The sequence below is a fragment of the Moschus berezovskii genome, chromosome 5, assembly GCF_049115385.1.
Source record: "Moschus berezovskii isolate FMDL1 chromosome 5, NW_MosBer_1.0, whole genome shotgun sequence".
Taxonomy (NCBI): Eukaryota; Metazoa; Chordata; class Mammalia; order Artiodactyla; family Moschidae; genus Moschus; species Moschus berezovskii.
In genome coordinates, this window is record NC_142464.1 from 67,093,481 (window position 1) to 67,116,154 (window position 22,674).

The 22,674-nt window shown below is 41.9% G+C and overlaps 1 protein-coding gene across 1 annotated transcript; it reads right to left on the minus strand.

Annotated features, from left to right (window-relative positions):
* Nucleotides 1-5,496: 5,496 nt before the first annotated feature.
* On the minus strand, nucleotides 5,497-12,441 carry TLR10 (toll like receptor 10). Its single transcript, XM_088836273.1, has 2 exons — nucleotides 12,189-12,441; nucleotides 5,497-8,581 (listed from the first exon to the last, which is right to left on the minus strand). Exon 2 carries the CDS (start codon nucleotides 8,491-8,493, stop codon nucleotides 6,055-6,057), a length of 2,439 nt encoding a protein of 812 aa, XP_088692399.1. The 5' UTR covers nucleotides 8,494-8,581; nucleotides 12,189-12,441; the 3' UTR covers nucleotides 5,497-6,054.
* Nucleotides 12,442-22,674: the final 10,233 nt, after the last annotated feature.

A 22,674-nucleotide genomic window follows, 5' to 3' on the forward strand; every position in this document is an offset into this window, starting at 1 on the left:
TGCAGAGCTCCTGTCTGTATAAATAATCTGATTTTAAAATGTTTCTAAAAGTACAGACCTATGTGAAGTATAGTGACTTATTCCTGGAAATGGGTGGAGAAGAGTTACCTGTACATTGTTCACTGTCTATTTGGTAAATCAAAAAATTCTTTATAGAGTCCAGGCACTGTCTCTTCCTGTTCAAATCCAAGAACCATCTCTTCATATTGTCCAATGTAGTGTTCCTGGAGAGTTTCCATCAGGAATAAACAGTAGCAATGCTGTAATTAATCACAGGACCAGGGCTCTTCAGGACCTGTTTCCATTAAACAGTGTAGATCTTTTTGTGCCTTCAGTTCTCTGCTGCTGCTGCTAAGTCACTTCAGTTGTGTACGACTCTGTGCGACCCATAGATGGCAGCCCACCAGGCTTCCTCATCCCTGGGATTCTCCAGGCAAGAACACTGGAGTGGGTTGCCATTTCCTTCTCCAATGAGTGAAAGTGAAAGTGAAGTCGCTCAGTCGTGTCCGACTCCTAGCGACCCCATGGACTGCAGCCTACCAGGCTCCTCTGTCAGTGGGATTTTCCAGGCAAGAGTACTGGCGTGGGTTGCCACTGCCTTCTCCCTCGGTTCTCTGCTAGCCTGTCTCTGATAATGGTTTTATTATTACTCATGACCTGCATCATCTGTCCACACTGCCTTCCAATTTCTCTCTCTCAAAGGTTGGTGGTACCGTGCCTTGTCTTCCAAAAAGTATGCAGGGAAATGTAAACTAATATTTGTTTTCTGGTCTTATTAAATTTACCATTCAGAATTTTATGGTGGAAACAGAGAATAAGGCATATCCCAGCCTGGACTCCTGAGGCGGGATCACTGCATGTCTAGAATGGGAGCCCTTTCAGTGTTGACTGAACTCACACCACTGCCAGCGGGGAGGGTAGTGAGGGGTCCATGCGTGAAGAGAGAGGCTCAACTCCACTGCTACAAAATAGGAACTGCCCTCGTCCACATGACAGGGCTGGAGAGCATGATTTCACCATGTCAACAGGATGCAAGAGAGAACAGTGACCAGAAGACCCATTGGTGTTCAGCCTTGAAAGCCACCCTCCAAGGACTACTTCGTACCTGGCACAAAGCCTGCAGCGTGGTGGTTATCACCCTGGATGCCAGAGGCTCAGGGGTCATGGTGGGGGTGGCATCCACTGTCACACCTGCCTCAGGTACTGAAGACAGGAGGTGGCACCACACTCGAATCACAGAGGGACACAGGCTTACATGGTGGCTCAAGCCCAAGGGTTCGTGGTAACCTGTTGGTATCCCAGACCCCCAAAGTCATTCTGTGGTCCAGAGAGTTATCCCAAACCAGTGTGTGTGTACCATTCTGGCCCAGTCTGGAGTGATTCCACAGCTTTAACCAGCAGAAGTGAGCTGCTTGCCAGACTGTCCACCTCAGATGGGGACCCAACACCAGTCCCTGAGAGCACCCATAGGCATGAAATCAAGAGCTCTGCAGGATACCTGGTTGGCCTCCTGTGCGAGGCAGAGGGTCAGGGAGTACCTTGAAGGATCAAGTGAAGACCAGGGTCTATGCAGGTCTGGATCTGGGCTAGGGACATCCAGCTTAGAGGACATCGTCAGGCCTGGCAGTACCAGACCCTAAGAATAAAGCCATCATTATAGACATGGTATCAGGGAACTACAGCGAGAAAGAGAAAATTCAAGTCTTTCCAGAGATCTGGGTGTAGGGGAGAATGGACAGGGTCTGAGGTGTGGGCCACAGCAGAGACCTTGTAGACCCAGAACTTCCATTTCTCCTCTTGAAGAGCTGATACAGCGATAAGAACAGAGGCAGTGATGGGGGACTGACCCATAAAACCCACTTGTGGTAATCCATATAATCGCAGACTCTGAAATCATTCAAGGGCAATCCACAGCAAGACCCTCAGATGAAGCAGAATCCAACAGGAGGAAGTAAAGGGAAGAGCCAAAGGTGGGGGCAGGGGAGACAACCTATTGACAGCTGGGCCAGGAAAATGAAAGAAGGTGACTCTTTGCAACCCCATGAGCTATACAGTCATGGGAATTCTCCAGGCCAGAATACTGGAGTGGGTAGCCTTTTCCTTCTGCAGGGAATCTTCCCAACACAGGGACTGAACCCAGGTCTCCCACATTGCAGGCGGATTCTTTACCAGCTGAGCCACAAGGGAAGCCCAAGAATACTGGAGTGAGTAGACTATCCCTTCTCCAGTGGATCTTCCTAAGCCAGGAATCGAACGGGATCTCCTGCATTGCAGTTAGATTCTTTACCAGCTCAGCTATTAGGGAAGCCCGGTCCCGGAAAATGTAAGCAAAAATATACTTGCTGAACGTGAGGAATGCTCCCTGACTAGTAAATCTATGTGCCTGATTTACAAGGCCCAGCACTGAAGTGGGTGAACTTGGCTGCCCTGCTGGACCTCAGAAGAGCAGAGGAGGTCAATCAATGAAGTGTCTACAGACAAACTGTGTTTCCTTCAGAAAATCCTTGAAGAGAAGCTATGCATCAGGCACTGTCCTGGGCAAAGGTGGAGACAACATCTGTGAGCAAAACAGACAAAATCTCTGCTCTAAAGGAGTTTGCATTCTAGCGGGGGAAGACAGAATAAGCAAAATAAGTAGAAAAATGATAACAGAGGGCTAAGATCAGTACCAGTGGCAAAGGGGAGGAAAATAGAGCTAGGGTACCGTGGGAAGCTTCCCCGGCGGAGCATCAGTGATAAAATTGTCCTCCTGGGGAAGCCAGGACCCCAATTATTCTTCATCCTTTATATAGAGAACATGTTCTGGCTTGTGGATAAACAGTGGTTAATCTGAGGAGCAGCCCCAGGTCATGAGTTACTGATAAAACAAGCACATTGTTTTAGGAGTATTGGGTTGCCAATGCAGGATGCCTTGGCAAGTAGGGAGAGACTACAGACAAAGTTCAGATCTCAAATAATTGTGAGGAAGACTTAGGGGTTGTCCAGCTGCTGAAATTAGAAGTTGCTGAGAACTAAGCCTAATGTGTTATTTTTTAAATTATAACAAAATGTCTATTTAAAAAAAAAAAAACTGTACCTACTAGATTGAGAACTGGAATAACTTCCATGAATAACCCAGTCCTGAAAACTTTAGGGCTGGTGTTATCCTCTTTGTTTGTTCCAAACTAACAAATCTGTAAAAGTCTTACACTGAGTAATTTATACAAGATTTACAGAATCTTCATACAGTATATCTGACTCTGCTAGAAGCCCTGAAGCACACTGATATCAGCAGCCCAGCTGCTGGGTGCTGGGAAGAAAGGCATTCTCTCTGTCCTCTGTCATGGCTCCACTGTGGTTTTCTAGGGTTTCCCCTTTTACCAGACAGACCAGGAAGGAGGAAGAAGGACATTCAGCCTCAGGGCTGCTGAACTCCAGCTCCTCAGAGTAGACAGCCGTCAGCCAAAGGGAAACACACTCTGGCTTCTAGATCCACACCAGACTTCTCCCTATACTCTCAGGGACCTTCCTGAATATTCTTTTTTAAATGATCACTACTGTGAGGAATTCATAAAACCACAAATCATAAGGAAATAAAGTAAGATGCAGAACACAGTTTTAGCCTGCTTAGGAGATTGGTTTTATTAGATTGAAAGAGCTGAGATAGATATTTTCCTAAGTCGAGTACATGTGTGCTCAATTGCTCGGTTGTGTCCAGCTCTTTGCGACCTCATGGACTGTAGCCCATCAGGCTCCTCTGTCCATGGGATTCTCCAGGTAAGAATACTGGAGTGGGTGGCCATGCCCTCCTCCAGGGGATCTTCCTGACCCAGGAGTCAAACCCAAACTCTTTTATCTCCTGTATTAGCAGGCAGATTTTTTTTTTTACCACTGCACCATCTGGGAAGCCTTTCCTAAGTTAAGAACAACCAAATATTGGCAAATTCTCTGATTCAAGCTATACTCAGGATTCCTTCAATTCTGGGTTCTCTGTCTTCTCTTCCCAACTTTAATGTATGCCTGATCTTACTCTTCAGCTTCTCAGAATTCACCTTCAGATTCCACTCTATCTTGAAGCTGGGGTTCCCAAGTATCTCAGTTGGTAAAGGATCCACTTGCAATGCAGGAGACGCAAGCAGATGCAGGTTCCCCAGGTCAGGAAGATTCTCTGGAGGAGGGAAGGGCAACCTACTCCAGTATTCTTGCCTGGAGAATCCCATGGACAGAGGATCCTGGCAAGCTACAGGCCATAACATCACACAGAGTTAGACATGACTGTGCAAGTGAGCATGCATGCACATCCTAAAGCCAGTTGGGTCCCTGCTAAATTTCTCTAGTTAACCCAATGTCCATTCCATGAAAGTTCATTGAGCATCTTTTCTGAACCATGGACTGAACAAACTGCTGCTGATACGAGGACAGAGGGAAGTCTGTTCTTACCTTTGTGGAGCTCATAGAAGAGGGAGAATGGGTTTTAAAAACATATGTAATTAATTTGGTGATACAAATATGTCCAAAATGTTATAGAGAATAGAGGAGCATCATACTTGGGGAAGAAATGAGGAAGGTTTCAAAGAAGAGTCAATATTTGGATTTTGCTTGAAGGATGTATAAGATTTCCTGAACAAGCTAGGGCAGGAAAGTATCACAGGCAGGCATGATGCAAGTCCTAGAGTCTGGGCACATAAAAAGAGACTCATGTTCTGGGAAAAGACCAATAGTTCAAAAGGGCTCAGTGATAGGAAGCAAGGACATAAGTGATGATGGTGTCAGATCTCATAGGCATTTCCTTCCTTTATCATGCGGGTGAGCCACAGACATTTTCCTAATCGGGGAAAGAACATGTTTGTTCTTAATGCGCATTTTTGAAATACAATTTTGCAAACTTTAAGAGAGCTTGTTCTCTTTCAGTGATTTGTGAGGCTAGAAGGGAAGATCAAAGAAAATGAGTAGGACATGTAGGCTTTAAAAATTATCTTTAGGACTTACCTGGTGGTCCAGAGGTAAAGAATCCACCTGCCAATGCAGGGGACACAAGTTTGATCGCTGGTCTGGGAAGATTCCACATGTTGTGGGGTAACCAAGATCATGTGTCACAACTACAGAAGCCCATGTGTCTAGAGCCTATGCTTCTCAACAAGAGAAGCCTCCACAATGAGAAGCCCGCACACCACAATGAAGAGTAGCCCCCACCTGCCACAACTAGAGAAAGCCTGTGAGAAGCAGCAAAGACATAGCACATGCATGCATGCCAAGGTGCTTCAGTCATGCCCAACCCTTTGTGACCCTATAGACTGTAGCCCACCAGGCTCGTCTGTCCCGTGGGATTGTCCAGGCGAGAATACTGCAGTGGGTTTCCATGCCCTCCTCCAGAGGATCTTCCCGACCCAGGGATCAAACCCTTGTCTCCAGCGGCTCCTGCATTGCAGGCGGATTCTTTGAGACTAAGATATTGGCGAAGCCCCAAAGTCTCAGCATGGGCAACAATAAATGAATAAATAAATAATCAAAAGTACTTTATATATAAAATAATATCTTTATTGTTTTCTCTGCTTGCAAAAGAAATATAGATTCATTCTGAGCAACTCCAACATTATAGAAATATACAACATAGAAACCAACTGTAATCCAAACTCCCAGACCCAGACACACTGTTACTACACCAATGTGCTGGTCTAGGTTCCTTTAGACTCTTATTTCAATGGATAAACCAAAATATAATTTTCTCCATACCAGTTAATAAATACACAGCAACCTCAGTTTTAATGGCTATGTAATATTCTGTTGTGTTAATGTACTGTGATTTAGCAGATCAATCCTTACTTCGTGGGCATTTGAGCTGTTTTCAATTTTTTAGGATTATAAACAACGCCAGGATGAACACCATTTTTACATAAATCTCTGCAAAATGTGTTTCTATAGGATACGTTATTAGAACTCTTTCAAGGAACTGACATGAAGAAATGATAATTTTTCATTTTAATAGATATTGCCAAATTGCCATCACAAAGGTTGCATCAACTTACATCCTAATAGTGTACGTAGGTCCCAATCTCCCTAGGAGTGGGTGGGGCTCTACAGGCAGTCTGTTCTGATCAGAGAGATTTCAGAACCTCGAAACACTTCATTCAGTTCTGTGAATGTCTGTAGTTCACATGTCCCTCTGGTGTCTAATAAATTAACATGAAGAGCAGCTCGAAGGTTTGCCCAGAAAAGGCCACATTTACGCCTATCCTTGGGCCATTCCAAGTATGCTTTCTTTTCCATGAGAGCTTTCAGCTTAGGATATCTGGTAGGGATGCAGTAGAGTGGAATGGGTTCCAGTAAGATAAGAATTATGTAATCAAGACTTTCATGGAAGAGATTGTGGTGGGCAAAGTAGAGTTCATAATGGCACCATTCAGTCTGGACAAAGCTGGGAGACAAAACAAAGATGGACTTGTAACTTTTCTCAATGCAGTTTATGGTATGTTCAGTCATGCTCTTGCCAGGGTCAGAGTTTCCCTCATGAAGGCAAATCAAAACAGAACCATCTTCTTTCTCTAGACTGGGAATCAATTCATACTTCACCCAGGCAGAATCGTGTTCACTGTATGAAATAAACACATGGAATTGGACACTTCTTTTGAGTTGTTCCTGAGTTGTCTTCCTAACCCTGAGCCATGTCTGAGTCCATTGATGTAGCATCCTGAGATACCAGGGCAAATCAAAGTGGAGGCAGCAGAAGGCCACAGCCATCCCCAGAACGAGCATGATAACCACAATGGTGACAATCAGCAAACCTGTGTTGCAAGATATTTCTGGAAGATGAACATCCTTTAACTGAGTCCCCTTTAGATTCAAAGGGTATTCACAGATGTATGAATCTGACCATCCAACCATCATGCCCTCTGAGTATTTTCCAAGCTGAATGAAATCTCTTAATTCACAAGTGCACTGGAATGGATTTCTTCCTGCATTTAGAGTTTTAACTTCCTGGCAGCTCTGGAAAAAATCCAGAGATGAGCTGAGAATTAAATTCATTTCAACATTCAGAACTAAGAGCCTTCTGAAATGGCTGCACCCAGGAAGATCAGTTAGAAAATTAAATGCAAGATTTAACTCTTGCAAAGATGTCAGGTGAATAATCTCTTTAGGGACAGTTTGAATTTTGTTACTATTCAGGTCCAGTATTTGAATGTTTCTAGGCAAGCACCTGAAAACAGAATCAGCAAATTTGTTGAATGACAAGTTCATGGTGACCAAGGTTTCTGGCCACAAGCAATTTTCATCATTTTCATGTTGCAACATATTTTCACTGAGATCTAAGTGCCTCAAGGATGTGTTGCTGGCAAAGCAACTCACTAAGGAAAGTGTCTCCAATTTATTGTCCTTCAAGATGAGAGATTTCAAATGAGGCAATTGGATAGAATTTTTAAACACATCATCTGTTAAGATATTATTAGCGAAATTTAAATATTGGAATCTTGTAGGATACATAGGGAACAGCATGTGAGGCATTTGTGCATCTGATATTGTCAGGTTTTCTATATCCATTTTGGTAAAAAGCAAGTAGACGCTCTCCTGGGGGATATTAAAAATTCTAAAATGTACATGTTCCAGTTTTATAGTTCTCATTACAGTATTTGAGTAGTCAAATGAATTGTGGTCAAGATAAACCTTACCTCCAAAGGTCACATGTTGAATCTGGAAGTACTCTACTGACGTGTGCCAAACCAGTTGGAAGATGAGGAAAAGATCATCCCAGGATAAGTCAACTTTATTAAGTAACAGAATGGATGTCTTGGCATTCTCTAAAATAAGATTTTGTTGAGATTCATAACCTGTAAACTGGCTCTTTTGCAAACCTATATTAGTGACTTCTAATACTTTTGAAGTTTTGATTCCATCATGCAAAAAAACCCAGAAATTTGTGTTCCCTGGTAACACAATGTGAAGTTTTGTTGTGTTTAAGATGGGCAGGCTACCTTCTTCATAATGAGATAGAGTTCTCAATCCTAAGAAGATGGTATTTAGATGCAAATGAGCAATTTTCTGAAAATCTGATTTTTGTATTTTTGCCCCACTCAAACCTAGGGTTTCCAGGTGTGACATGTTGCCAGTCTCTACACAGATAGGCACAGTGTCAAAGTCATTGAAGGACAGATCTAAATGTCTGAGACCTTCCAGTGAGAAACAGGTTACACTCTTCAGTCTGTTATTAGACACATCTAAGTATCTTAACTCCTTGTTGAATTCAAAGGTCTTGATATCCAGCTCTTGGATTCTATTATGGCATAGAATCAAAACTTTCAGTTTAGAGAGAGAACGAAAATCTGAATGCTGGAGTTGAAAAAGGAGATTATAGGACAAATCCAATGTGGTTGTGATTGGGGTCAAGTCTTCAGGAACCTTTCTTAAAGACATACTGGAGAAGTTGGTAGTCAACTCCCCTTCTTCTGGCAGCTCTGAAGCCCCACTATGCACAGACGTAACAATACTACAAAATACGTAAATGCTTCTGATATGTCTCATTGTGATTCCAAGGATTTTATCACTGGTTCAGCTCAGATGAATTTTATCACACATTAGCTCACATGAATGAGGAAGATGAATTCAAATCCTGGAAAGACAACATACCATTAGGTGGTTATGTGACTTGTTAAATCCTGTAGGGCTGTTCTTTAATGCCAACATCTGATTATATTCATCAAGAATTTGGAATTGGGTCCCAACCCATTTACTGAATCTTTGACTTCATCTCAGAGCTTGGTTCATAGATTTCCAAGCCAGTTGCTGTGTTACACCCCCATCACTGAGACAAGTCAAGATTCCCCAAAGGGAGATAGATACATCATAATTGGCAGAAGTGCCTCTCACCCAGTTCAAATAAGGAACGGCCTTGCCAGGTCATATTCAGCAGTCCCCACCACCACCATCACTACATCCCCTTTTGATAGCCTGAAAGCTTCAGGAAGATTAAAAGAAATTTTAAAAAATTAAAACATTTTTAAAAGAGCAGTTTAAGATTCACCGCAAGATTAAAGGGAAGGTACAGAGATTTTTCCGTATCCCTCCTGCCCCAACATATGCACAGCCTGCCCCATTATCAACCACCCCCACCCCCATCAGAGTGTTGCATTTGTTACAATTGATGGACCTACATTGACTCATCATAGTCACCCAAAGTCCATAGTTTATGCTATGGTTAATTCTTGGTGTTGTACATTCTAAGGTTTTGGACAAATGTATGATGACATATATCCATCATATCTGGTAGCATCTCCACACCATACTGACTCTCCCGCAAATGAGGCAGTGGCCATTTGATGTCTTTTTGGACAGCAGCTACCATTCACTGATATTCCATAGACTGACCCTTAAAACCACCACCTTGTAAGGTAAGTACTATCACAATTCAGCCTTTATAGGGATAGAATGTGGTTCTTAAAGGGGTCCTGAAACTTCACCACAGACACAAACTTAATTCATGGTGAGGGCAGAACCTGGGCTCTTAACCACTCTGCTATCTTGTCTTCCTAGGATGAGTCAAGATAAATCTACTTTCAAAATGTGCTATAATACATGAATCATGATAAAATTGTATCTCTCTAGGTCATATTGATTCTTCAATGTTTCCTTAAACACAGTTCAAGAAATCCAGTAAATAAATCTGCAAGTGCCACCCAACTTAGGTTTTAGATCAGTTACTTACAAGGACTGACGTGGATTAAGCCATTTAGTCAAGCACTGTCTTGTTGAAGCTACTGTATTTAGGAGTCACTTGTTGTAGCTCCCTACCTATGTCCTATCTAATGTATCGACACTGTTGCACTTAGAATGAAATCCAGACTCCAAATGCTGAACCATCGCATCCTGCATGTGCTGCTATTGCTTCCTTCTGGGATCTCGTTGCCTATCACTCTTCTTCTGGCCCTCTGCACTCCAATCACACTGCCCCTCTGTTTCTTGGCTGCATCATCTTGCCCCGACCTCAGCGTGGGATGCTCTTCTTTCATCCTTCCTTGGCCAGATCTTTCTTATCATTTAGGTCTTGGCTTAGAGTATATCTCCTCTAAGAAACCCGCTTTGACCACTTAATCTAAAGAGGCCATTTAGATTAACTTGCTGTTTATTGCCTTCATCCTGTTTTATTTCTCTACAAAATAGAGCACTGGCCACTATCTGAAACTTTTGTTCATTTATTTATTTGTTGACTACCACTCCCACCTCTCACACCCATGAGAGAAGGGGTCTGACGATCTCGCTCACTTCTACATTCCAAGCAGAAAGATAGTGCCTAGTACGTGGCATGTGCTCAGTAAATATACATTATGTATATATAAGTAGATTAATGATCTCAATATTGTATTTCTTAGCACAGTGTGGTACATATTATGCTCTCAAAAATATATATCAAATGAATTAATTGGAGTTATGAATTCTTGTTATAATGTAGTATATGATGATTAGAGAATGAGTTTAGTGATAGAAATTAATACGTCTGGGTTTAAGTCCAATCTTAACGTCTCACTGGCCATGATAACTTAGATTATTCATTTAACTGCTGAAAGGTTCTGTTTTCTCATTTGTAACATGGGTTGTGTGCAAAGGCGTTAAAGAGACAATATATATAAACCACTCAGGCTTCCCTGGTGGCTCAGATGGTATCACGCTTAGCATGTCACAAATGGTAGCAGTTATCAGGGCCAAGACTAGGGTGATTTCAGCACAGATTTTGAGAGGCACCAAGAAACTTGTTAATCAAGATAAATAATATTTTAATAAAAATTTTTAAGTAAAATTAATGTAAAACCCACAATGAACAAATTATCAAAATATTTTTTCATGAAGACAGGATTAGTACTACTTTTTTCCTTGACTTTTCTTCTTCTCAGGCTCCAGGATGGCTTGTAGGACACTGGCAGTTTATAGACATTAAGATGATGAGGTGTTTTTAACATTATTACCTCAAAGAGTACTTCAACTCATAACAATTCATCTTAAGTTGCTCCTATGTCTAGGAGCTAGAACCCTTGAAAAATGCAGCAAAATCTAACCCACTTGCTTTGTCTGGAATCCTGTAAGTTGAGATGTCATAGCTTTCATGTTTTACTCATCTCTTCTCTTTTTTACCCAGTAACACAATCTCATCTGAAACTTACTCTAAAAAAGTAAGTGGAACTGACTCTGAACTTCTCTTAATATAATAGAAAGGTCCTCTCTCTCAGGCAATGCATATAAATTATGCCATTTCATTTAAACATATTAAAAAGTAGGATGTAAACTCTTGATGAAAGGTGCAATCAACAAATATATTTTTATTACAGTCATGCTACTCTTACTGAGTGCTGAAAGCAGGTGAAAAACAATGATTTTTTAAAATAGCTTATGATTTAAGTCGAAGTCAAAAGACACCATAAAATAAAATGACAGTCGGTGGCTTGCCAAATACTTAATCTAATCTCTCTTTTCCAAATGATGCAAAAAAAATGGAGAAGGGGTTTAAAACCCATCAAATGTTGGAAGATCTTTACAAAATAAAAGTAAGAATGACTGACATTTTGTGAGTGTTTCCTGTTTCCCTGGCACTGAGATAAATGCTTTCCATACATTATTTTGTTCAATCTTCTCAACAACCCAACAAAATGATGGATATTTTTATCCCCATTTTGCAAACGGAGGAGATAAAACCAAAGGTTAAGTAACTTGCCCAAGGTGAGCCAGTGAATTGCTAGAGTGTGAATTTGAACCCAGACCTATCTCGTCCCTTCAGAGTGCAAACAGAAGGCATTCAAACTCTGAAATGAAATAGCATAGAGTGTGATTACCGAGACGAATTCCGTTGGCAGGGTTAGTGCCACTGTGGTCTCTTCCTCGCTTCCCACATACGTGTCTCTCTCGAAGCCATCTATGCTCTGCTAGGGGTCATGAATTTCAAGAAACCAGAAAAAGGAAACCCAAACTCTCAAGCAACTGCAGGACAATTCCTAAGATCAGCAGTGGTCAATACTAAGCCCAAGGTCACTCACTAGTCATTAACCTTCAGATTAGTATAGGCAAAATAATAAATACTAAAAATCTGAACAAGGCTACTTTCTTCCCATCTATGGAATATGAAAATCTGAAAATCTGAATAAATCCTTTCCTCCCATTTTCTTTAGAAAAGACCCACACAGCCCTTCTCTCTTTTTCATGAGTGTCACAGCAGTCAAAATTAGAGTTCTTACCCTCAGGCTTGCAGCGGCTCCACAGAGCTGCAGGTGCACAGGACCAGGACTGGCTGCAGAAGTGGCTGAATCAAGCTTTTCTGTGAAGCGTACCCTCCTCTGCCCTCTACTGCATGCTGGTGGCATTACACGTTGCATGAGTTCATACAGTCTTGGAAGTGTGAAGTGAAGTGAAGTCGCTCAGTCGTCTCCGACTCTTTGCGACCCTGTGGACTGTAGCCTCCCAGGCTTCTCCGTCCATGGGACTCTCCAGGCAAGAATACTGGAGTGGGTTACCATTTCCTTCTCCAGGAGATCTTCCTGACCCACGGATCGAACCCGGGTCTCCTGCATTGGAGGCAGACGCTTTAACCTCTGAGCCACCAGGGAAGCCCCTATACAATCCTGAGTTATTTTTTTAAAGAATTGCAGTGAAATACTGGTGGCTCAGATGGTAAAGAATCTGACTGTTACCCACTCCAGTATTCTTGGCTGGAGAATTCCATGGACAAAGGAGCCTGGTGGGCTACTGTCCATGGGGTCAACTCGGACATGCCTGGTCAACTAACACACACACAAAGTAAAATTTACCAGTTTAGCCATTTTAAGTGTACAGTTCAGTGGCATTAAGTATGATACATTCACATAGCTGTTTAATCATTAGTACCATCCATCTCCAGTACACATATTCTATAGAGCCCTCTCATAAAATAAAATAAACACTTTTCGTTTTTTTTGTGTCCAAAGACATACTCTTCCCTTTCCCAGAGCCCAGCATTTTTAAAACATTTTACACTCCCAGTGAATGGGGAATTTTTCTTTACTTATGTTTAAATTTAATTTTCAGAAACAAGTCAAGCCAAGTTAGAAAATGGTGAATCTGGTCCAGACAGAATAAGAAACTCCCCCAAGGCCATTCTCCAGTAAGAGATGGAGTCAAGATTTAAAACTGAGTCTATCTGACTCCAAAGCCCAAAATTTTCACTACTTCAGGTGCCCAAGGGTTTGTATACTATTCCTTCTGCCTTCACCTGGAATTTCTAGAATCTTTAAATCTTTATTTGCAGTTAGCAGTAAGAATAGTAGGCTCAGAACCGTATGTGCTGATATCTTTGGCTAGTGATTATTTTTTATTCCCTTCAAAAATGTTTCCCTTTTTTTTTCCTTCCTTTTTTCTCCCTCTCCTCTTACTCGGCTTCAGCGATGCCTGACCCAATATTCTTCTATCTCTGTCTGTCTGTCTGTCTCCCTCTCTCTCACACACACACTCAGTCATCACTCGTACACATTTCTTCACTCACGCCTTCCCCTCATCTCAAACTTCTTCGTACCGTATTTCTGCCTTCGTGTATAACTTGCAACCAACAGAGAGCTTTGGATTACCTCAAGTGGTAGAGGTTTATTTTAAAGACACTACAGAAAAAGAGAAGGAACCCACAGGAAACGAGGAGGCTCAGCAGCACACGTCCAGGCTTCACACAGACCTGGGACGCTGACTCCTCAGGACGCCCTGGGGCAGCCCTGATGCCCACGCTGTCTTGCTGCTGTACCCTCCTAAGTGGGCAAGGGCTGTTCTCTACTCTAGTTATGACTTGGCTTCTCTTTGACTCTTTCTGCTTCACTTTTGACTCCTAGCTTCTCTTTACTGCTGCCTCTGCTCCTATTTCTTCCTACTCCTTTCTGCCTTTCTCAGTGTCTTGACTTAAGGGCAGAGCTGAGCCTCATTGTGTAGATACCTCCCCCAAGACAAGAATTCTGACTTGGCTCTTTGTCTCATCATCGAAAATGGAACATCTTTATTGGTCAGAGGACCCCCTGACCACCTAATAGTCTATAGGCCTATTTTCTGTCTTGCTTTTGGTAGGGCCTAAGTCCCCAGTGCAGAGCAGTAGGAAAATCACATGACCCAAGTCAGCCCACCCGAAGAAGCTGCTTTCCCCCTAAAGCTCTTGCAGTATAGCACATAGTCTGGTGTGGAAAATATGTTGTTTTGGTAGAGCTCCTCTAGTTTAATTACAAGTATCAGTAAGAGAAAATAGTCACAAGTTTTTCCTGAATTTCTGAAAAAAAAAATCCTCACGTGGTTAGGGAATTCAAATTGTTCATCATTCATTTACTACACTCGAAGAGTATAAGGAGGGGAGAAAATTTTTAAATTTTTAAATTTTTAAATTTGCGAAAGCTGGGGTGTTCTTTACCACTGAGCCACCAGGGGAAGTGAAAGTGAAAGTCGCTCAGTCGTGTCTGACCTTTGCAACCCCATGGACTACACAGTCTATGGAATTCTCCAGGCCAGAATACTGGAGTGGATAGCCTTTCCCTTCTCCAGGGGCTCTTCTCAACCCAGGGATCGAACCCAGGTCTCCCACATTGCAGGCAGACTCTTTACAAGCTGAGCCACAAGAGAAGCCCAAGAATACTGGAGTGGGTAGCATATCCCTCTCCAGTGGATCTTCTCAACACGGGAATGGAACCGGGGTCTCCAGCATTGCAAGTGTATTCTTTACCAACTGAGCTATCAGGGAAGCCGGAGCCACCAGGGAGGCCTCAAACAAATAAGTTCAGTTCAGTTCAGTTCAGTTCAGTCGCTCAGTCGTATCCGACTCTCCGCGACCCCATGAATCACAGCACGCCAGGCCTCCCTGTCCATCACCAACTCCCGGATTTCACTCAAATTCATGTCCAGAGAGTCGGTGATGCCATCCAGCCATCTCATTCTCTGTCGTCCCCTTCTCCTCCCGCCCCCAACCTTTCCCAGCATCAGAGTCTTTTCCAGTGAGTCAACTCGTCGCATGAGGTGGCCAAAGTATTGCAGTTTCAGCTTTAGCATCAGTCCCTCCAATGAACATCCAGGATTGATCTCCTTTAGAATGGACTGGTTGGATCTCCTTGCAGTCCAAGGGACTCTCAAGAGTCTTCTCCAACACCACAGTTCAAAAGCATCGATTCTTCGGCGATCAGCTTTCTTCACAGTCCAACTCTCACATCCATACATGACCACGGGAAAAACCATTGCCTTGACTAGACGGACCTTGGTTGGCAAAGTAATGTCTCTGCTCTTTAATATACTATCAAGGTTGGTCATAACTTTCCTTCCAAGGAGCAAGAGTCTTTTAATTTCATGGCTGCAATCAGCATCTACAGTGATTTTGGAGCCCAAAAAAATAAAGTCTGACACTGTTTCCACTGTTTTTCCATCTATTTCCCATGAAGTGATGGGACCAGATGCCATGATCTTTGTTTTCTGAATGTTGAGCTTCAAGCCAACCTTTTCACTCTCCTCTTTCACTTTCATCAAGAGGCTTTTGAGTTCCTCTTCACTTTCTGCCATAAGGGTAGTGTCATCTGCATATCTGAGGTTATTGATATTTCTCCCAGCAATCTTGATTCCAGCTTGTGCTTCTTCCAGCCCAGCGTTCCTCATGATGTACTCTGCATATAAGTTAAATAAGCAAGGTGACAATACACGCTAGTAAAGTCATGATCAAAATTCTCCAAGCCAGGCTTCAGCAGTATGTAAACCGTGAACTCCCAGATGTTCAAGCAGGTTTTAGAAAAGGCAGAGGCACCAGAGATCAAATTGCCAACATCCGCTGGATCATGGAGAAAGCAAGAGAGTTTCAGAAAAACATCTATTTCTGCTTCATTGACTATGCCAAAGCCTTTGACTGTGTGGATCACAATAAACTGTGGAACATTCTGAAAGAGATGGGAATCCCAGACCACCTGACCTGTCTCTTGAGAAACCTGTATGCAGGTCAGGAAGCAACAGTTAGAACTGGACATGGAACAACAGGCTGGTTCCAAATAGGAAAAGGTGTACGTCAAGGTTGTAGTGGAAGCCTAATAATTTTGCAGAGATTTGGTTCCTTATTACTAAGGACTAGAGAAGCATTGTCCAATAGAATACAGAAAGAAGGCAAGTCATGAAAGTAACTTTAAATTATCTAGTAAACAAGTTTAAAAAGACAAAAAGAAATAGGTGAAATTAATTTTGATTATTTTGTTTACTCCGCTACATCAAAATGTTCACATGTAATATAAAAAACTACTAACATGATATTTTACATTCTTTGTTTCATAGAATAATATGTATTTTACACTTACAGCACATTTCAATTCAGATTCACATTTTAATAACTCAGTAGAGACACATGGTTAGTGGTTGCCATAGTAAACAAATAGGGTTAGAGTTTTAAGTTAATAAATGGCCATGCTACAATTAACCAACAAACTGAAACTCTAATTCACCACAAAATATTTCCCGATAATGCCAAATACTGCTATTTCTCCTTTCCTCGCCTCCCTGTTTCCAGCTTTGGCTCCCTTTCTCAGCTAACCCTGTTCCCTCTACAAATGATCCTGTTGTATAAACATCTATCAGAACCTGTGTCCTCAGAAATTTATCCTTAGGTTTTAGGGGCAAGAAAGGGGGGAAAATCTATACCTGTATCTATCTATATGTAGATAGAAATATATGTCTGTATATATAGACAGCCCAGGACAATCTAGACTGAACATGATGAGCAGCTCATCTCCAGTTTCACATGTGATGACATAAGATAATGAAGACAACAGAAACTGCAATAATAATGACATCATCATAAGAGCTAACATTTATTGACCTTTTGCTTTGGGCCAGGCACTACTCTTTGACATTACACATATTAACTCATTTAATGCTCCTAACAACAGTATGAGACTATTTTACATCCAGGGCAACAAAGCAGAGAGGAATTACATAACCACTCAGGGTGGCTAGAAGGAGGTGGAAGAGGCAGAACCCAGGCTGGGGTAGCCTGTCCCGGGAGTGTCTTCCTGCCCATCGTGCGCGTCCAGCCCTAGAGTGAATAGCCAGACCCTGGCTTTCCACACATTATAACTCTGGTTTCTTAACAATCTTATAAGCGAGGTATGGTTTTTATGCCATTTTCCAGATGATGAAAAGGAGGCTGGAAGAAGTTGAAGAGTTCATCCAAGGACACGGTTTATAGAGAAATTGAGCCAGGCTTTAATTCCAGAATGCATATGCACAGGACCCAGCTTCATAACATTTATTCTCTACTGCTTCCACCTCTAACAGAGACCGAGTTTTGTTCTCCTAAATCCCATTTCTTTTTGTTGTTGTTGGTCATAAAAATTTTAAGTACAGAAAAATGTAAAAGCAAAAGCAAGCATCAACCATAGGCAAGTGCTGATAATGTTTTTACATATTTTCATCTAGATTTTTTTTCTCTGCATATTTTAAACATTGAAAACCATCCTGTACATACTATTTGGCATCCTATGTTTTTCATTTATGTTGTAATATAAGCTTTCCCTTATGTTAATGAATAAACGTCCTCTACATTTTTTTTTAGGTTGTGGTAAAAAAACACATAACACAAAACTTACCATCTTAACTGTATACAGTACTTTGAATAATTGTAAAATATGTCACTAAATGAACCTGGCACATCCTTTCACTGTTAGAAATTTGAAGGGTTTCACATTTTTCACTGTTAACAATAACTCTGCAATTAACATGAAAGTGAAAGTTGCTCAGTCGTGTCCGACTCTTTGTGACCCCATGGACTACACAGTCCATGGAATTCTCCAGGCCAGAATACTGCAGTGGGTAGCCTTTCCCTTCTCCAGGGGATCTTCCCAACCCAGGGGTTGAACCCAGGTCTCCCGCATTGCAGACAAATTCTTTACCAGCTGAACCACGAGAGAAGCCCAAGAATACTGGAGTGGGTAGCCTATCCCTTCTCCAGCGGATCTTCCCAACCCAAGAATCAAACTGGGGTCTCCAGCATTGCAGGCAGATTCTTTACCAACTGAGCTATGAGGGAAGCCTTGTGAAGAAATAGTTGTTCACATTTCAACTTATTTCCTCAGGATAGATTTCCAGAAGTGGAATTACAGGTCAAAGGCCATGATTTTATACACACACACACTTATATAAAATCCAAATTACTTGGCCCTCCTATTATCATGGGCTGTAATCGTCAGGCTTCTCTGTCCATAGGACTCTCCAGGCAAAAATACTGGAGTGAGTCGCCATGCCCTGCTTCAGGGGATCTTCCTGGCCCAGGGATCAAACTTGCGTCTTTTATGTTTCCTGCATTAGCAGATAGGTTCTTTACCACTAGTGCCACCTAGGAAGCCCCACATTATCACTATATAAACATGTCCATTTCCCTGCAGTCTTATTAATATAAAAAACTGGTAAAAATGGAACTATTTTAATCTCAATTTGGTCGAGAACCCTGGAGTGAAGTGTGAGACTGGATAACTTCAACCCTTCGCTGACTTCTAGTTAAGAGAAGAGATTGGAGAATCTGAAAGGAGTTAAGGATTGGAAGAGGGTTTTGGAGAGTGTTTTTAGTATATTATGAATTCCCTCTTACCTCAATCCTAGGAAAAGGGGCTTCACCAGAACCACTTGGAAAGGTGGCCATGTGAACTCTGCCCTTAGGGGGGCATATTGTAACCAACCTTTAATTCATAACTGGGAATCCAAAGGTCTTGCCTAGCAACTCCAAGGGTTGTTGTTGTTTAGTCGCCCAGTTGTGTCTTTGCAACCCCATGGACTGCAGCATGAAAGGTCTCCCTGTCCCTCACCATCTCCCGGAGTTTGCCCAAGTTCATGTTCATTACATCGGTGATGCTATCCAGCCATGTCATCCTCTGACACCCTCTTCTCCTTCTGCCCTCAATCTTCCCCAGAATCGGGGACTTTTCCAACGAGTCATCTGTGCGCATCAGATGACCAAAATACTGGAGCTCCGGCTTCAGCATCAGTCCTTCCAGTGAATATTCAGGGTTGCTCTCCCTTAAGATTGACTGGTTCGATCTCCTTGCTGGCTAGGGGACTTTCAGGAGTCTTCTCCATAACCATATCGAAGGCATCAACTCTTTGGCGTTCTGCGTTCTCACAACTGTACATGACCACTGGGAAGACCATAGCCTTGACAATACAGATTTTTCAAATAATGAACTTAGGCTTGAAAAGATCAAGTAAATTATCCAGCACCATTCACATATAAGTAATAGAGTCAGCATTACAACCCAGACATTGAGAAGCAGAGCTTACATTCTCCCAATCTGCAATGTTTCCTCTCCTTTACATGTGACGTCTTTCTTATTTTCTTTACTATTCATACATATTTGTTCACATTTTGAACTGATTCTTCATCTCCCAACTTGGAATTCTTCAGCAGGAGTTTCTACAAATACAATTTCAAGCTCCTAGTAAATTCCTTAAGACCACTGACAAGATCAGTTATTTACACAAAGGATTGATCTAACTTCTCCAAGTCTTCAGTTTGTTAAATAAACTTTAACTGACTTTACGACTCCCTTTAGGGATTTTTCTTAGACTCATAAGAAGTAACCAGTTGAATTGTGTTCTCCAAAATTCTTCTGCTGACATCCTAAACCCCAGTACCTCATAATGTCACTTTATTTGGAAACGTAGTCAGGTAGTATATTAGTTCAGACTGGGTTGTCAGGACGGGCCATAACCCAATGTGATTGGTGTCCTTATAAAAAAGGGAAATTTGGACACAATCAGGCATAGAGGGAAGACCATGTGAAGAAACACAGAGAGAGACAGTCATCTATAAGCCCAGGGGAAGAGGCCTGGAGCAGATCCTTCCCTCCCACCGCTCGAGGGAACCAACCCTGCTGGAAACTTGATATTGGACTTCTAGCCTCCAGGACTCAGAGACAATACATTTCTGTTGTTTAGGCCACCGAGGTTTGGAGCCCTAGCAAACCGATGCATGACTAGTACTGAGCAATTGAAACTTGGTTGTGAAATCTTAAAGGTCAATACAGGAAGGGCAATCATCCTAGAGGAAACAGGAAAATCTAGCTCTAATGACTGTTGCAACATCCCTTACAGAATGAGCACTTTCATACATTTTTAGCATCTATTTCATGGTTTTAAATTGCTTTCTACTATTAATTATCATAGAAGCATAAATGATAACTTTCATATAGCCCTATATTCTAGTCAAGACTAGACTATTCTAGTCAATCCCTAGACTTCTAGTCAAGTCTCCATAGCTTGACTTTCAAACCCCTGACAATATGATCTGTTTTTAATATTAAATTTATTTTTATTGAAGGATAATTGCTTTTCAATATTGTTGGTTTTGCCAAACATCATCAGCATCAATATGAATCAGCCATAGGTATACCAATGACAACATGATCTTAATCTAACTTTGTGTACTAATATTTCACTGCTGCTTTTCATAAACTTCATGGTCCAGTCAAATTAAGACAACAGTCCCAGAATAGGCCTGGGTATTCCTGTCTCTTCTCTATACATCATTCTATTTAGAATGGCCTTTCCATTCTTCATCTACACATTGAAAAATCCAAAGTTTAAGTCTTCTTTCAAGGCCCAGAGGAAAAACCTTCACTTCTAAGATTTTTTTCACTCAGTCTAAATGGTCTCTGAACTTCCATTTATATTTTTGTCTCATTGATTTTTGTTTTAGTTATCTGGATACATGTAATGTCCTATGATTGACTGTAAGTTTTTTAGGGCAAGAAACAACTAGTATATGTAAGTGTTACTTGGGTTTTTCCTCCCAAAAGTGAAGACTCAGACATGAGCTTTGTGTGTAGGTCATTGATTTTGAAGAAGTAATCTCGGGGCTCCAGAATTAGGGGCCTGAGAAGAATGAAACAAGAAAAATAGAAAACCATCCAAGAGTGAATTATTGACCTGGTTACTACTGCTGCTGCTGCTGCTAAGTCGCTTCAGTCGTGTCCGACTCTGTGCGACTAGGAGTGAGTAAATTTCAATTCCACTGGGGATTCTGAGGAATGGTCTAGACTATGCCTCATTTAATGGCTCCCATCCCTTTAGAGATCAAGGATCTCTTCAAGGGATACACATCCTTTGACGTACTTACAGTTTTGTACCTATACCAAAGAACTAAGCAGGTTTCTAGAACCATCGGTAACAGCGCTACTAGTGACATTATAGGGCATAAACTGAGAAGTAGATGGTGCAGCTGTGACAAGGTGCAGCTGTGACAAGTCAGTCCACACACCTGTCGAGAACTGGCTGTCATACAGTGTGACCGATGAAGATAGAAAATAGCTGATAAAATAAAGCTGAGCAAAAAATCTGATAAAGCCCGTTCCTTGCACTTCTCCAATCTGTTCCTACCCGACTTAAATGGTTTTCCAAAAGACAGGGATGCTGTGTGTAGAAGCAGGAAACATTGGCTACATTTCTTCTCGTGATCAAAAGGGCAAATGTGCTTCTGCTTGCCAGTTCAGATAACTAGAATCTCAGCAAGACCTCTGGCCACAGAAAACCAGACTCAAGTTCCATTTGGCTTGAAACGTAACACATCCATGGTTTGGGACCCTGAAACAAGTATGCAACTACAAGTAGTTTATTTCAGAGGTGATCTTGGAAACACCCTTGGAGGAATGAGACTATGAAACAAAAAGAGAAAGCAAGCCAATAAAGTCATTTCTACCATAGAAAATCAGAACTTTTCCATTCTACTGGGAGATTCAGGGAGAAGGTAAATTAGACCCCAGGTTTGTCCCAAAACGGGAGAGAAAGCTGGGTTATTTATCTGTCAATTCACTTTCCAACATTGGCTGAGGGAAGCTTCCAAGGACAACCTCCAGCATATCTGAATTGCCCTTCATGTGGACCAAGTGGCTCCTCATGGCCAAGAAGAAATTCCTTCAGGTGAAGAATCTCCAGCATTAACAATAAACAGCCTTCAACATGCAGAGAAAAATGCTGAATGGAAACGAGGACACAATCTCTTTAGAAATCTGCTATAGAAACCTAAGCACAAGCTGGAAACAATACTGCCAGGAGAAATATCAATGACCTCAAATAGGCAGATGACACCACCCTTATGGCAGAAAGTGAAGAGGAACTAAAGAGCCTCTTGATGAAGGTGAAAGAGGAGAGTGAAAAAGCTAGTTTAAAACTCAACATTTAAAAAATGAAGATCATGGAATCTGGTCCCATCACTTCATGGCTAATAGATGGGGAAACAATGGAAACAGTGACAGACTTTATTTTCTTGGGCTCCAAAATCACTGCAGATGGTGACAGCAGCCATGAAATTAAAAAACAATTTCTCCTTGGAAGAAAAGCTATGACAAACCCAGAGAGCATATTAAAAAGCAGAGACATTACTTTGCTGATAAAGGTCTGTCTAGTCAAAGCTATGGTTTTTCCAGTAGTCATGTATGGATGTGAGAGATGGACCATAAAGAAAGCTGAGTACTAAAGAATTGATGGTTTTGAACTGTGGTGTTGGAGAAGACTCTTGACAGTCTCTTGGACTGCAAGGAGATCCAACCAGTTGATCCTAAAGGAAGTCAGTCCTGAATATTCATTGGAAGGACTGATGCTGAAGCTGAAACTCCAATACTTTGGCCACCTAATGCCAAGAACTGACACTGGAAAAAACCCTGATGCTGGGAAAGATTGAAGGCAGGAGGAGAAGGGGACAAGAGAGGATGA

Excerpts from the sequence above, each read along its gene's own strand:
- TLR10 (XM_088836273.1), bottom strand. The coding sequence starts at position 8,493 with ATGAGACATATCAGAAGCATTTACGTATTTTGTAGTATTGTTACGTCT.